The sequence below is a fragment of the Lipotes vexillifer genome, unplaced genomic scaffold (assembly GCF_000442215.2).
Source record: "Lipotes vexillifer unplaced genomic scaffold, Lipotes_vexillifer_v1.1 scaffold216, whole genome shotgun sequence".
Lineage (NCBI taxonomy): Eukaryota > Metazoa > Chordata > Mammalia > Artiodactyla > Lipotidae > Lipotes > Lipotes vexillifer.
The window spans coordinates 421,700-434,785 of record NW_006779100.1 but is presented as its reverse complement, the minus strand read 5'-3'; the positions used below and the strand labels follow the sequence as shown (position 1 = coordinate 434,785).

The 13,086-nt window shown below is 39.4% G+C and overlaps 1 protein-coding gene across 1 annotated transcript in view; it reads right to left on the bottom strand.

Moving 5' to 3' along the window:
* Nucleotides 1-13,086, bottom strand: part of MYO1D (myosin ID) — a 249,529-nt gene that overhangs the window by 88,461 nt on the left and 147,982 nt on the right. The window contains exons 15-16 of the mRNA XM_007452365.1: nt 11,325-11,491; nt 1,374-1,581 (exon numbers count right to left, since the gene is read on the bottom strand). Of these exons, the coding sequence (XP_007452427.1) occupies nt 1,374-1,581; nt 11,325-11,491 (375 nt within the window). The remainder of the gene's footprint in view (nt 1-1,373; nt 1,582-11,324; nt 11,492-13,086) is intronic.

The following is a 13,086-nucleotide window of genomic DNA, read 5'->3' as shown; positions in this document are numbered from 1 at the left end:
GGAAAGAACAGATTATTTAGTATTTAGATGGTATTGAGAAAACTCGCTCACCATATAGAAGAAAGTGAAACTGGATTCCTAGAGAGAATCACATACATAGATGGATTCTGAATGGATTAAAGACCTAAATGTGAAAGATAAAACTATATAGTTCATAGAAGAAAACATAGGATAGTACCTTTGTGACCTAGATACAAGGAAAGCCCTCTTAAATAAAATTCCAAGGCACAAAATATAAGGCCAAAAAAAAAAAAAAAGAATCAAAGAATTTGATTATGTCAAAATTAAGGATTCTCTTCAACAAAGCACATTAGAAATTTCATTAGAATGCCGACAGAATAGGAGAATATATTTATAATATCTAAAGTGAATAAGAGATTAATGTCTAAAATAGTCAAGGAATTCCTGCTAATCAACAAGAAAATGATAACAATTACAGTAGAAAAATGGATAAAAGATGTGAACAGGCAGTTTACAGGAAACCCCCAAAAGCAAACAAGCATTTAATGAGATGCTCAAATTCAATGGTAATCAGAGAAATAGGAAGTAAAACAACAATGAGATATCATTATACTTACTAGTCTGGCAAAATTTAGGTACCTGGATGACACTGCTAAGGATGTGGGCACATAGTAACCGCTACATACAAACTGGTGATGTGCAAACTGGCAGACATTCTGGAGAGGAGCCTGGCACTACCTACGCCAATTAGGTCTACATATACCCAATGACCCAGCCACCTTTCCCCTGATGGATACCCCAAGGACATTCTCCTAGAGGAATACGATTTCTTTTTAAATGCATATATAATTTTTTTACATTAAAATGGTTCAATCAGAAGGTATGGAAATGGGTAAGAGGGATAAAAAGAAATACCTGAGTGATTGAATGAAATGAGAAGGGGCCCTGCACAGATCAGTGATGAGAGGTACCATGGTCTTACGAGGACCGCTGAGTCAGCACCGCACACCTTGGCAAGTGCTGGTGGTGGGTCGTGATGGGTGAGGGAGGTGGTCTCACACAGGCTGGCGAAGCTTGTAAATTATAAGATAGAAAAAGTCCTTTATGAAGTTAAGCTGAGGGAAACAACTCAGTTAACTTCAAGAGACAAAAACCAGACTGCTTCAGACATCTCTCTGTTTCTAAATACCAGAAGACAAAATAGCTTCCGAGCTTTGAGGATAAAATAATTTTGAGTTCACGCGGCCCAATAAGCTTTCCATGTGTGGAGGCAACAGAAAACACTCTTAAGATATGCAAAGATGCAAAAAAATATACCATCGTGAACATTTCTTGAATCAAAGAAAACATTCAACTCATCTTTAGGAACATAAAAGTAAGGCCTTATCCTTATATGTAAAATATTAAATTACCTTTTGTAGAAAGAGGACAATCCTTACGAGCATCTGGGCACGGAGCTCTTCCAAGGTAAACAATGTTTGGGGTGTTCGAATGAAAATTTTGGTCTTCCCATAAGCTACATCATCCTGAAAGCCACAATGTTTAATCAGTTTCTTGACAGCCTCTTTGTCTGAAGGGAGGTCATGGTTGGGCCAGGTGAATTCAGAGATCATTTTGTACCTGGATGAAAAAAAGAACAGGGCACGGATTAAGGGAGAAAAACCATGTGGTATCAATAGATGCAGAAAAGCTATCCAATAAAATTCAAGATGCTTCATAGAAAAAAAGAAAAAAAAAAACTTAGCAAACTAGGAATAGGGATGAATTTCATTAGCCTGATAAGAGTCATAGAAAAAGGCTTCAATAAAATACAACACTCCTTCAATAAAATACAACACTCCTTCAATAAATACAACACTCACTAAACAAGGATTAGAAGGGTATTCCTTAATTTAATAAAAGCTATTTGCCAAAAACTTGCAGCAAATATTATTTGTAATGTGGCAACCTTGGAAGCATTGTCTTTACAAACAGAAACAAGAAAAGGATGCCTCTATCATGGGTTTTTGAACGGGTAAATGACTGGGGAAGGAACAAAACATCACTTATGAACAATATGACTCGCTTCAAAGGACATCAAGCAGATCTTCAGATAAAGTATCATCGCTAAAAGAAAACTAAGCACAGTTCTGCACATAAGGTCAAATACACAGATCATTTGCAATTCTACATACAAGCAGCCAACAGTTCCTCAGTACGTGGCCCTCTCATAGGTTAGTGTACTACACACCAGCTTCTTCGTGAGGGTGACCGTAAGACAGTAGTCACAGAGTCTCAGCCTTTTGTGGCCTAATCTCACGAGCGACATCCCATCACTTTTGACATATTCCATTTTGCTAGAAGCGATTCACTAGGGCCAGCCCACACTCACAGGAAGGGGATTACACAGGCATGAATACCAGTGGGGATCACTGGGACCAGCTTCGAAGGCTGCCTACTGCAGTGCTTTTCCTCCACCCTTGGTGCAAAGTTGTTTAATACATGTAGTCAAATTTAGTAATGTTTTTCACATACTGCATCTGAATTTTAAGTCATAGTGAGAAAGGCTTTCCTCACATTCAGGTTACAGAGTAATTCACCTATGTGTTCTCCTAGTACTTACATGTTTTCATATTTTACACTTAGATCTCTGGTCCATTTGGAGTTTATTTTGATATGGATCCATATGATACGGATCCAACTTTTGACAAAAGGCTATTTCCGATATTATTTACTAAAACGTCTTTCTCCCTCTGATTTAATATGCCATTTTATCATATGCTAAACTTTCACATGTACTTCTGTTCATTTCTGGGCTTTCTGGTCTGTTTCATTGCTTTGTCTGTCCCTCTGCCCCATCGGTACTGTAAATTTCTAATTATAGATGTTATAAGTATACTGTAATATCTGGTGGTCTTTTCTCCTTCTTTTCCTTTTTATTATTATTAAAAAAAATTTTTTTTTGCGGTACGCGGGCCTCTCACTGTTGTGGCCTCACCCGTTGCGGAGCACAGGCTCCGGACGCACAGGCTCAGCGGCCATGGCTCACGGGCCCAGCCGGTCCATGGCATGTGGGATCCTCCCGGACCGGGGCACGAACCCGTGTCCCCTGCATCGGCAGGCGGACTCTCAACCACTGCACCACCAGGGAAGCCCCTTTTCCTTTTTAAAGGTATTTCTAGATATTCCTATGTGTTCATTTTTCTATATGAACTTTAGAATCAATTTGCATTGTTCCGGGGAAAAACAATCACAAAACAAATGAATCCTTTCTGGTATTTTTATTGGGTTCCCATGTTAAATTCATTAAATTTAGCTTTGATGTTGAGTTGTCCTATCCAAGAACAAGGGATATCATTCCATTAGTTCAAGTCTACTTTCATGCCTTTCAGGAGTCTTCATGTTTTCCTCCTAGGGCTTTACACATTTCTGGTTAAGACACTATGTATCTAAGGGGCATCTGATCCCTTCTTCTTGATGTCTCTCTTTTCCTGATTTCCATCTTAGCTTCCACAACAGCACACTCTCCCTAGCTTCCTTCTGTCTCTCTGGATATCTCTTCTCAATCTCATTTTCTGGCAACTCCTCATTACTGGACCCCCAAATGTTGGAGTGTCCCAGAGCGCAAATCAGGCCCCCTTCTCTCTATGTACAACCTCCCACGTCGCTTCATCTATTCCATCCACTTTGTTTTTCAACTCATGCATTTATTATCCCAAGCCCAGTTCTCAGTTCTGAGCTTCAGACGCACATATTCAATGCCTATATAGACCTAAAGGTATCTTAAATTCCTCTTTCAGTCCTTCCTACATCAATGTCCTCAGTTACTAAAGCCAGAATCCTGGGAGTCATATTTGATCCCTTCTCTTCTCTATCATTCCTTCTAAACCATTATCAAGTCTATTGGCTCCACCTCCAAAATATATTTAAAATTCAACTATTCTCATCTTTACTGCTACAATCCTAACATAAGCCACCATCAAGTTTACTACAATAGACTCCTAACCTGTTTTCCATTTCCTCTTCAATCCATTCTGCATATTTAGCAGCCAGAGTAGTAGTCCAAAAAGCCTCACATCGTCTTTATCTTTTACTGCTCTCCTGCTTTCATTATGCTCCTCCAGTCGCCTTGGCCTTCTTTAGGGTCCTGTAATGCGGCTGCCTCTTTCTTGCTTTGGAGACTTTGCATATGCTGTTCCCATTGCCTGGAATGCTTTTTAACCTACTCTTTGAAAGGCTGAGACTCCTCATAGTCTGTTTTTGATTTTCCTTCATCAACCATCAACCCTCACCCCCATTATTCCTCTCTAGGGCAGCCAGATGGGTTTCTTTTCCTCACACCATTCATCACAGTTTGTAATCATATTGATCTGTGTGTTTGTCTGTTGAATGTCAGTCTATGGGTACCACGAAGGCAGGGGTTTTGTTTTGTTCCCCACTATACGCCATGTGCCTATCGTGTTGTCCACCATACAATGAGGAACGAGATATCTACTGAATGAAAGAATGGAAGAAAATACATTTAAAAGTCTAGTCACTTGCCAGATCGAGACAGAAACAGAAACCAAAGAGTTCTAATATGAAGAGAAAGGTAATACTAAGCAACGTCACGTGAAAAAAGGAAATAAAATCTAAAAACTTCCAAATTCATTGTAGAACTATCGATAGAATAAGAGTCAACAGGGAGTAATGGCATTTGTTTAAAGTTTTAGGCATGTTGCAGAAACTAGAAGCAATCCTACTGCCACACTGCTCAGCTAACACATCAGGGAAACGGTGCCCTTCCTTTCTTCCTGACGGTCAAGGGCATGCCCCAAGTTCTTCAGCAAACCAGCATCCTGAACTTGCAAATTAAAAAGCTAAATTCATCTGCTTTCTGACAGCCAGTTTTACCTCCCTGAAAGACTTTAGCAGCTTTTAAGGTTATCAGTACATTTAAAATCCTTCTCTCTCTTTTTCAATAAAAGAATGAAAATGAAAGTGACAAGTAGAAATTTAGGTTCAAAGCTAGCTTACAAAAAATCTGCAGAATCTAAAAGCACAAACTCATTGCAGAAAATCTTACATTTTCTCCCACCAGGACTGAAAACATTCATCCAATGTCCTACACACCTTCCATCCTACCCCATGTCCCACTGTTAATTAGTTCAGTCAGTATGACATTAAAATAAAATGCCAATTTTTCAATGTGAACAAACTCATTTTACGTAAAGTGGCAGATAAACACAGCCTGCAGAGGAGGGATAGACCATCTTCCCAGATGCACATCCCACCATCTCATCCAGCACTCTTCCTAGATGACTCTAGTAGAGAGGACCCAATCTCGACTTAGACAGTCATCAACTGCAGAGACTTCAGTCTTTCCACAATTCTGTCTTTTAAAGGGCAAGTTTGACACTTTTAGTGTGATTATTAATATGCTTCAGTTTTCTCAGCTTCTCATTTAATGTTTTCTATTAGTTGTGTTTCCCTTTGTTGCTTTTTACCCTATTTTTTCTTGGGCAGACTGAGTTTTCTTCTTGCCATTTTATTCCTTCCTCTGATAAAGCCGCACATTCAGTTGTGAGGCGGTGCACTGTTAAAGACGATAGGTTCAGGAGCCAACTGCCTGAGTTCAGACACGGCTACACCACTACTTGTCTCCGTGACCTGAGGCAAGTTCCTTAACCTTTGTGTGTCTCGGTTTCCTCATCTGCATAAAATGGGGGTTGTCAGCTTTAGGGACAGACTACATGCAGACTGTTTAAAACAGTGCCGGGTACATATGGTGTGAGCACTTCACAATGTCAGCACTATTATTATTATCATCTTGAAAAATTAAATATGTAAAATTTTATTTATGTAAAAATACATACTTTTTCCTGTCTAGTTAATTAACATCTATATTCTTCCCATAAGGAGTACAAAAGTCTTTACTTCTCTATATTTCTCACTACTATTTTAATTTTTGTTGCAAATGATTACGACAGACTTCTTTTTCCCCCTTACAATCAATACTTGTTCAGATTTCACAAAAAGTTTTACCTACTTATTTGTTCAATGTTGCTTTCTTGCATTCCATATTTTCCTCCTGCATTTATTCTCCTTTTTGCTAAAGTATATCTAGAGATTTTTCAGAGGGTCTATGACCCTCTCAGAATAGTAAACTTTCTAATCCTATATATGTCAGAAAACATTTTTACTTTGCCCACACTCTTGAATGATAACTTGGCACGGAATAAAATTCTAAGCATAAACTTCATTCCCCTTCACTATGAACATACTGCTCCTTTGTCTGTTTACACTGACTGCGGCTAATGAGAAGTCTGACGTCAGTATGAGTCTCATTCCCTCATAGGTAGTTTGCCTTTCTTCTTGGGAGCTCTAAGCATTTTTATCTATGTCTAACATTCTTAAACTGAACACAATGCACTTAAGTTTCATTACGAAACTTCATATGCTTTACGCTCAGTGTATTCTTTCATTCTGACCCCTAGACTCCTCTTTCCTTCTGAAGCTCCAGTTAGATGGCTTTTGGCCCTCCTGCATCAACCTTATACGCGGCTTGACCTTTCTTTAGCACTTCCCATCTCTTTTTCTTTGTGATGAGGTCTGGAAGAAGTCTTCAGCTTGATCTTCTAGCTCACTAAGTTGTTTAAAGGAAGTTTAGTTAAGAAAAAAATTTTTCTAATTGTGGTAAACTTTATGTATAGTAAAATGCACACATTTAAGTACACGAATCAGTAAGTTTGAAAAATGTGTACACCCATGCAACTGACATGCCAATCAAGATACAGATCATCTCCATAATCTCAAAGAGTTCCCCCATTGCCCTTCCCCCTTTCCAGTCAACCCCCAACCCAGAGCAAAGCACTGCTCTGATTTCTATCTGTTCTTAAACTTCATGTAAATGGCAGCATCAAGAAATTACTCTTTGGTGACTCCTTTTCAGCATAATGTTTTATTCATCCATGTTGTTGCTGTATTAGCCATTCATTCTCTTTAATGCTGATTAGTAACCATTGTATGATGACACTACAAATTGCTGACTCCTTCTATTGATGGACAATTCACTCTTTCATTGTGCTTGATCTGGTTTTCATTTTCTAAATCTCTAATTAGTTCTTTTTAATAACTACCTGCTCTTGTTTCTAACTTTGTACTCCTATTTTAGGACCATAATTCTCTCCTTTATCTCTTGGAGAATATGAAATAGGTTTATTCTAATGTCTTTCACTCCTTGCTCTGGTCCCTTGGGGGTGAGGTTTTTTATTTGTTGAGCTTATTGTCTCTTTTTCAGTGGTCTGGCCTTTCTCAGATGTTTGACTGTTATCTCGTCTCCTTTCCCAGAGTCCTTCTATGTACGTGTACATCTTGGCCTTTGTTGGCCTCTTGTTAGGTGGCTACTTTTGCTTCCTGAGTCTTGGCCAATATACCTATGACGTCTCCGTTACAGTTGCTGAGGTGGTTACTTGCACTGGCCATTAACCTCCCGGTGCGGCAGCTGGGTAAACTCCAGCACAGTAGCTGAGATGCTTCCTGAATGGCAGCTCAAGCCTCACAAGGCAGTCTCTCCTTAAAACTGTGACCTCGGCTTACTTCTGGGTCTTCATGTCTGCTTCATATTGTATTTAGGAGTGATTCACATCTTTAAGGTTCACTGCGAATCCCCCTTTTGATTCCATAGTGTGGCTATGCATTAACGTGGCTTTAAATACACATATTTTATATTATTGGGGGATGTTCTGGAGTGGGAATGGGAGATTTAAGCTTGTACTCCTAAGACCATCATATTTGAAATTCATAGGTTCTTTTTAATCTTTTCTATTTTTACATGAGCATTAGAAAACAGAATCCAATCCTTATAGCATGTCTTTCATGCCAAAAAACACACCAAACATCTTGAGTTGAAAGTAAAATAGGTGCATAAAGAGATTAAGAGTGAGGATATGCACTTGCAAAAGTCCTTGTCCCCTCCAAATCAAGCTTGCTTATTCTCTTATTTCAACTTCTTTCCATGGCTTCTATTATCATGGTGTCATGATAATATATTTTTAGTTAGATAAATATATATTTTAGGTAAATATACTTTTAGTTCAGCCCCATCCTATAGTTACCCATTCCCACCCTGCTCATTCTAATACTTAATTTCTGCTGATCTTATATACGTGACAACACAAAAATCAATACTACAATTGAGTAATTGCTAGAGTTCTGAGTAACGACAAGGGACTAACAATCTTCCTATTAATATAATTTGACACTGTTTGAAGTCAAGACTCAGAACGAACACATCTCTACTCATGACAACACTCCTACTCCACAGCCTCAATTTTAAAAAAACCCAAATTTAAAGAACAGTATGATTTCAATAAGGAAAATGATCAGTTTTGAGCATAACCTTTTGATCCGTATAAAACTGTTTCAATTTTCTAGGCTATTCTGCTATAAAGTTTTATCCATTCCAAGAGTCTCCAATTAGTGTAAATCCCTTTCCCTTCTTCTTTTTTTTTTTTTTGTGGTACGCGGGCCTCTCACTGTTGTGGCCTCTCCCGCTGCGGAGCACAGGCTCCGGACGCGCAGGCTCAGCGGCCGTGGCTCACGGGCCCAGCCGCTCTGCGGCATGTGGGATCTTCCCGGACCGGGGCACGAACCCGCGTCCCCTGCATCGGCAGGCGGACTCTCAACCACTGCGCCACCAGGGAAGTCCCCCTTTCACTTCTTCACACAAGTAGCTGAACACTGGTGGAGAACGACAGTGCTCGGTGGTGTCACTGTACACTTATAACCTCAAATGTCAAGTGGGCGCTCAGATCTTCCTAGCGGCAAAACTACTGTACACACCTATGCTTCCCCACTCTCCAAAATGAGTATTTTCATTTCCCCTCCAACCTCCTACACCACATCTCCTAATCTTCACTCTCAGCTCATGACCTTGCCTCATACTTTATTGAGGAAATGGAAGCAATCAGATAGGAACATCATCTTTGCCATCAGCCAAGCTTCCAGGCTTCCTGCATCTGTATTCATATTCTCTGCCTTTCATCCTGTTGCTAAGGGTGAAGCATCCCTGCTCCCATCTAAAGCTGACAAACCTTCCACTTGGGATTTCATTCGTTGCCTTCTCAAGGATGTTATTATTACAAGTATCTCCCTCCCTCCTGTGTCGCTGGTTTCTCCCTCTGTTCTGAATCATCCCCACCTGCATACAAACATTTTTTAGTATCTCCTTGACCTCACATTCCACTCTGGCTGCTGCTTCTAGTTTTCTCTGCTGTCATTCATAGCACACATTCTTGAGTTGTCCAGAGACATCCAACTTCTCACTTCACTTCCCCATCCTGCTCAAATGGGGCTCTGTCCAGCCTTTTCTCCTTTGACCTCTATGTTGCCTAGTCTAATGGTTGAGCTCCTGCTTTTATCTTACTTGATGGCACAGCAACATTTAATATGATAACTGTACTTTTCTTCTTGAAATGCCATCTTCTCTTGGCTTCTGTGACATAACCCTCTTCTGATATTTCTTCTATCTTCTTGGCTGCTGCTTCTCTTCTCTTCGCTCATTCTTTCATGTCAGACCACAAAGCTAAATGTTGGCATGGGCCTCCTCCTCTTTTCTATCCCGTTCCAACACTTTGTATACAATCTGTATACCAATAACTCCAAAATTTCTATTTCCAGCCTGGACTCTTCCCAGAACTCCAGATTTGTATGGCTAATAACTTACTTAGTATTTCTACCTAGACATTTAGTAGCCATTTCAAACCTAACACAGTCAGGAGACAATCTTCATTCCATCTTTGCCCCAGTTTCATGTCCTCCTCCTCAAGCTTCTCTTCCCCCATCTTTCTCACCTCAGCAAATGGTACCATGCTTACCCCGATGCTCCAGCCAGAATCTACTTGTTACCCTTCATCCCTCTCTACTACGCTCTCATCACGCCAATCCATGAGCAAGTCTAGTCCACCTTTCCACAGAACATACCCTGAATCAGTCCACTACTCTTGGATCTACAATAATTCCTTGTTCAAGGCACTCTCGTTGAGCTGCCTCTCCTGGATTCCTGCAATAGCATCTCTAAATGTCTCCTTGCTTCCTATTCACACAGCAGCCACAGTGATATCTTAAGACATCCATAAGATTGGGTTGCTCCCTGCATAAAATCCACCAGTGGTTTTCTACCACACTTAGCCAAAATCTAAACTGTTTGGTCTAGATTACAACATTCAACATGATCTGGCCTATGTCCATCTCTGATCTCACGCTACACCACTGCCCTGTCACTCAGCATCCTCCAACCACACTGGATGATGTTTGGTACCTAAAACACCACTTATTATTGCAAGAGAGACTTTTTCTCTGCTGTTTCCTCTGCTCCACCTGCTCTTTTCTTTGACCTTTGTATGGCTGACCCCTTCCTGCCATTATTATCTCTTTAGAGACTCTTCTCACCAATCAATACTTTATGTATTTGTTTATTCATATTTTGTGGAATCTGCAATCTACAACGTAGGAAATCCTCAATAAATATTTTAAAATAGGTGAATAGATGGAATTTAAAACACTATTTTTATGATACCAGGTGTCAACTATCATTATTGTTAGTAACAATAAATAACAATAGCAATGATACCTTACACTTATTGAGTGATTACTATATGCCAGGTACCATTCTAAGTACTTCACATATATTACTTCATCCCCCAGCAGCCCTACTAGGTAGTTACCATTATTATTCCCATTAAAAGAAATTAATTAATTTCCCCCATTTTATACATAGGAACCTGAGGCATGGAAAGGTTATATGATTTGCCTAAGGTCAAAAAGCTAAGAAATGGCAAAGCCAGGATTCAATCAGGTAGACTAATTTTAGGGCCCCCATGATTAACTACTTAATATTTTGTTATTATTATAGTTAGCAATATCGGTAATGCTAAGCAGCATTAACTGAACATCTATTATGTGCCAGGCACCTAGCCTTTTTACTTTGGTTAATTTAATCCTCACAACAAAAGGCTTATGAGGTAGTGTTACTATACTCATTTTATAGATGCAGAAGGAGAGTCAAAGAAGCTAAATTTCTAGCTCAAGGTCGTGCAGCAAATGAGTAGCACAGCCAGGATTCCAACCCAGCTGTGACTGCAAATCCTTGTTTATTCTCCTATACTACATGCCCCCATTTTCTCCATGAAGAATAAAATTTTTTCCCATGGTCCGTACACCACAGACTCAAGGGGACTCCTGCCGATTGTGGGAAGGTCTTTCGTAGTTGCAGTTTCCTCACCTCTTCTGTTCATTCAACAAACATTTAGATTGTCTGACAGGAGCTGATGCATGGTTAAACGTGGAGAGGACTCCATAATTCTCAGTGTGCTAGCAGGTTTCCTTGTTCAGTCTATTCTCACCTGTGAAGAAACTTCTCATAGGTCTGGCGGAAGGCGAACCCTGCCCGACGCACCCTCACATTTTCCAGGAGTCCAAGATACTCTACTTGATGCCGGCAGCGCTCATCGTCAAAGATCTGTGGGGACTTCTTGTCGTTGGGTTTGATGCAACGTACATAATATGGTTCCTAAAGAAATGAATCGGCAAATGATAAGTTTCACTGGAGAAAACTCCCAGACTAAAGACACTGACGTGTCATTAGTGTTAATAGCTGTGTCAAATCAAGCTCTGTGACTCTCATTTCTCAGGCACAGACTTATAAAAATCTTCTTCCTTCCCCTTCAACTTAAATTTCCCTTCAATTCAATGCCTGGAAATTCTCAGGCATTCAGTTAACATTTTGTATTATTATATTTTAGGCCTCATCAGGAATAGTAGAAAGGGGGTAAGACTAGGGTGTAATCAACTGAGACATGTAAACATCAAGTTTTTGTGTATTTACAGAAACACTATTAAAAGTAACAGAAGGAGTAATTTAATAGGAAGAGGCAGAAGCTGTGGTCAAAATGCATTGTTGAAGAATGTAAAATAATTGGCACAGCCCTGCTACATACTAAGTGTTCCTTTCAGCTTTGAATCATTTCAGTCCTTCAAATTGGAATAGCTTCTTTGGAATATCAGTGCTTTTACGTGCCTAGAAGGAGCAAAGATAAATCTTCCCTAGAGAAAGATTAACTTGGGCCTCCAATTATTTCTATAAACAGTTTTGCAAATATAATATTTGGAACAAAATAAAAGTTAACCAGATATATAAGGAGCCAAGATAACATGAATTAGAAACAGCAAAACAGCATACAAAATAAAAAGATCTGTAAGGGTCCAGATACTGGAGTTATCAGACAGAAATATTAAAACAACTATGCTTAGCATGTTCAAGATGACAAAAGACAATATTGAGAACTTTTTTAGAGAACCAGAAACTACAAAAAAGAACCAAACCAAGTGGAAAACCTAGGACTTAAAAATACAATAATGGAAATTAAGAACTCAGTGGATCAGTAGAAGAGTAGATTAGAAATTGGTGAAGAAAAAAACTAGTGAACTAGAAGGAAGGTGAGAAGAATTTTCCCAGGATGGATCATGGAGATGGAAAATAAAGGAGAGAGGTTAAGAGGCACACAAGACACCGTGAAGTGGTCTAAGTAACTGGAGTCCCAAAGGGAGGAGACAGAAGGGGTAGAAGCAATATTTGAAGAGCTAATAGCCAAGAACTTTGTAAAACTGATGAAAAACAATTAAGCTGTAACAAACTGAAGAAGTCCTACAAACTGCAAGCAAGATTTAAAAAGAAAAATTTACCCCTAGGTACATCAGTTAAACTTCTGAAAACCAAAGAAGGGCAGCCAGAAGAAAAAAGGCTGACTACCTAAAGGAGCAACAAATAGACTGACAGCTGACTTCTCAAAAGAAAATATGGAATCCAGAAGACAAATGAGTATTGTCTTTGAAATGCTTAAAGAACTGCCAATGTAGAATTTTACACCCAGCAAAAATATTCTTCAAGAAGGAAAACAGCATAAAATATTTTCAGAATTTGTCAACATCAGGCCTCAGATATAACAGGATGAAGTTCAGGCAGAAGGAGAATGGTCCAAGAGGAAGCTCAGTGATAAAGAAAGAGGAAAAAAGAAGTAATAAATGAGTAAATCTAAACAGATATTGACTATTCCTAGTAGTAATAATAATGATGATGATGATGTCATCGTCTTACTGCGCTCGCTC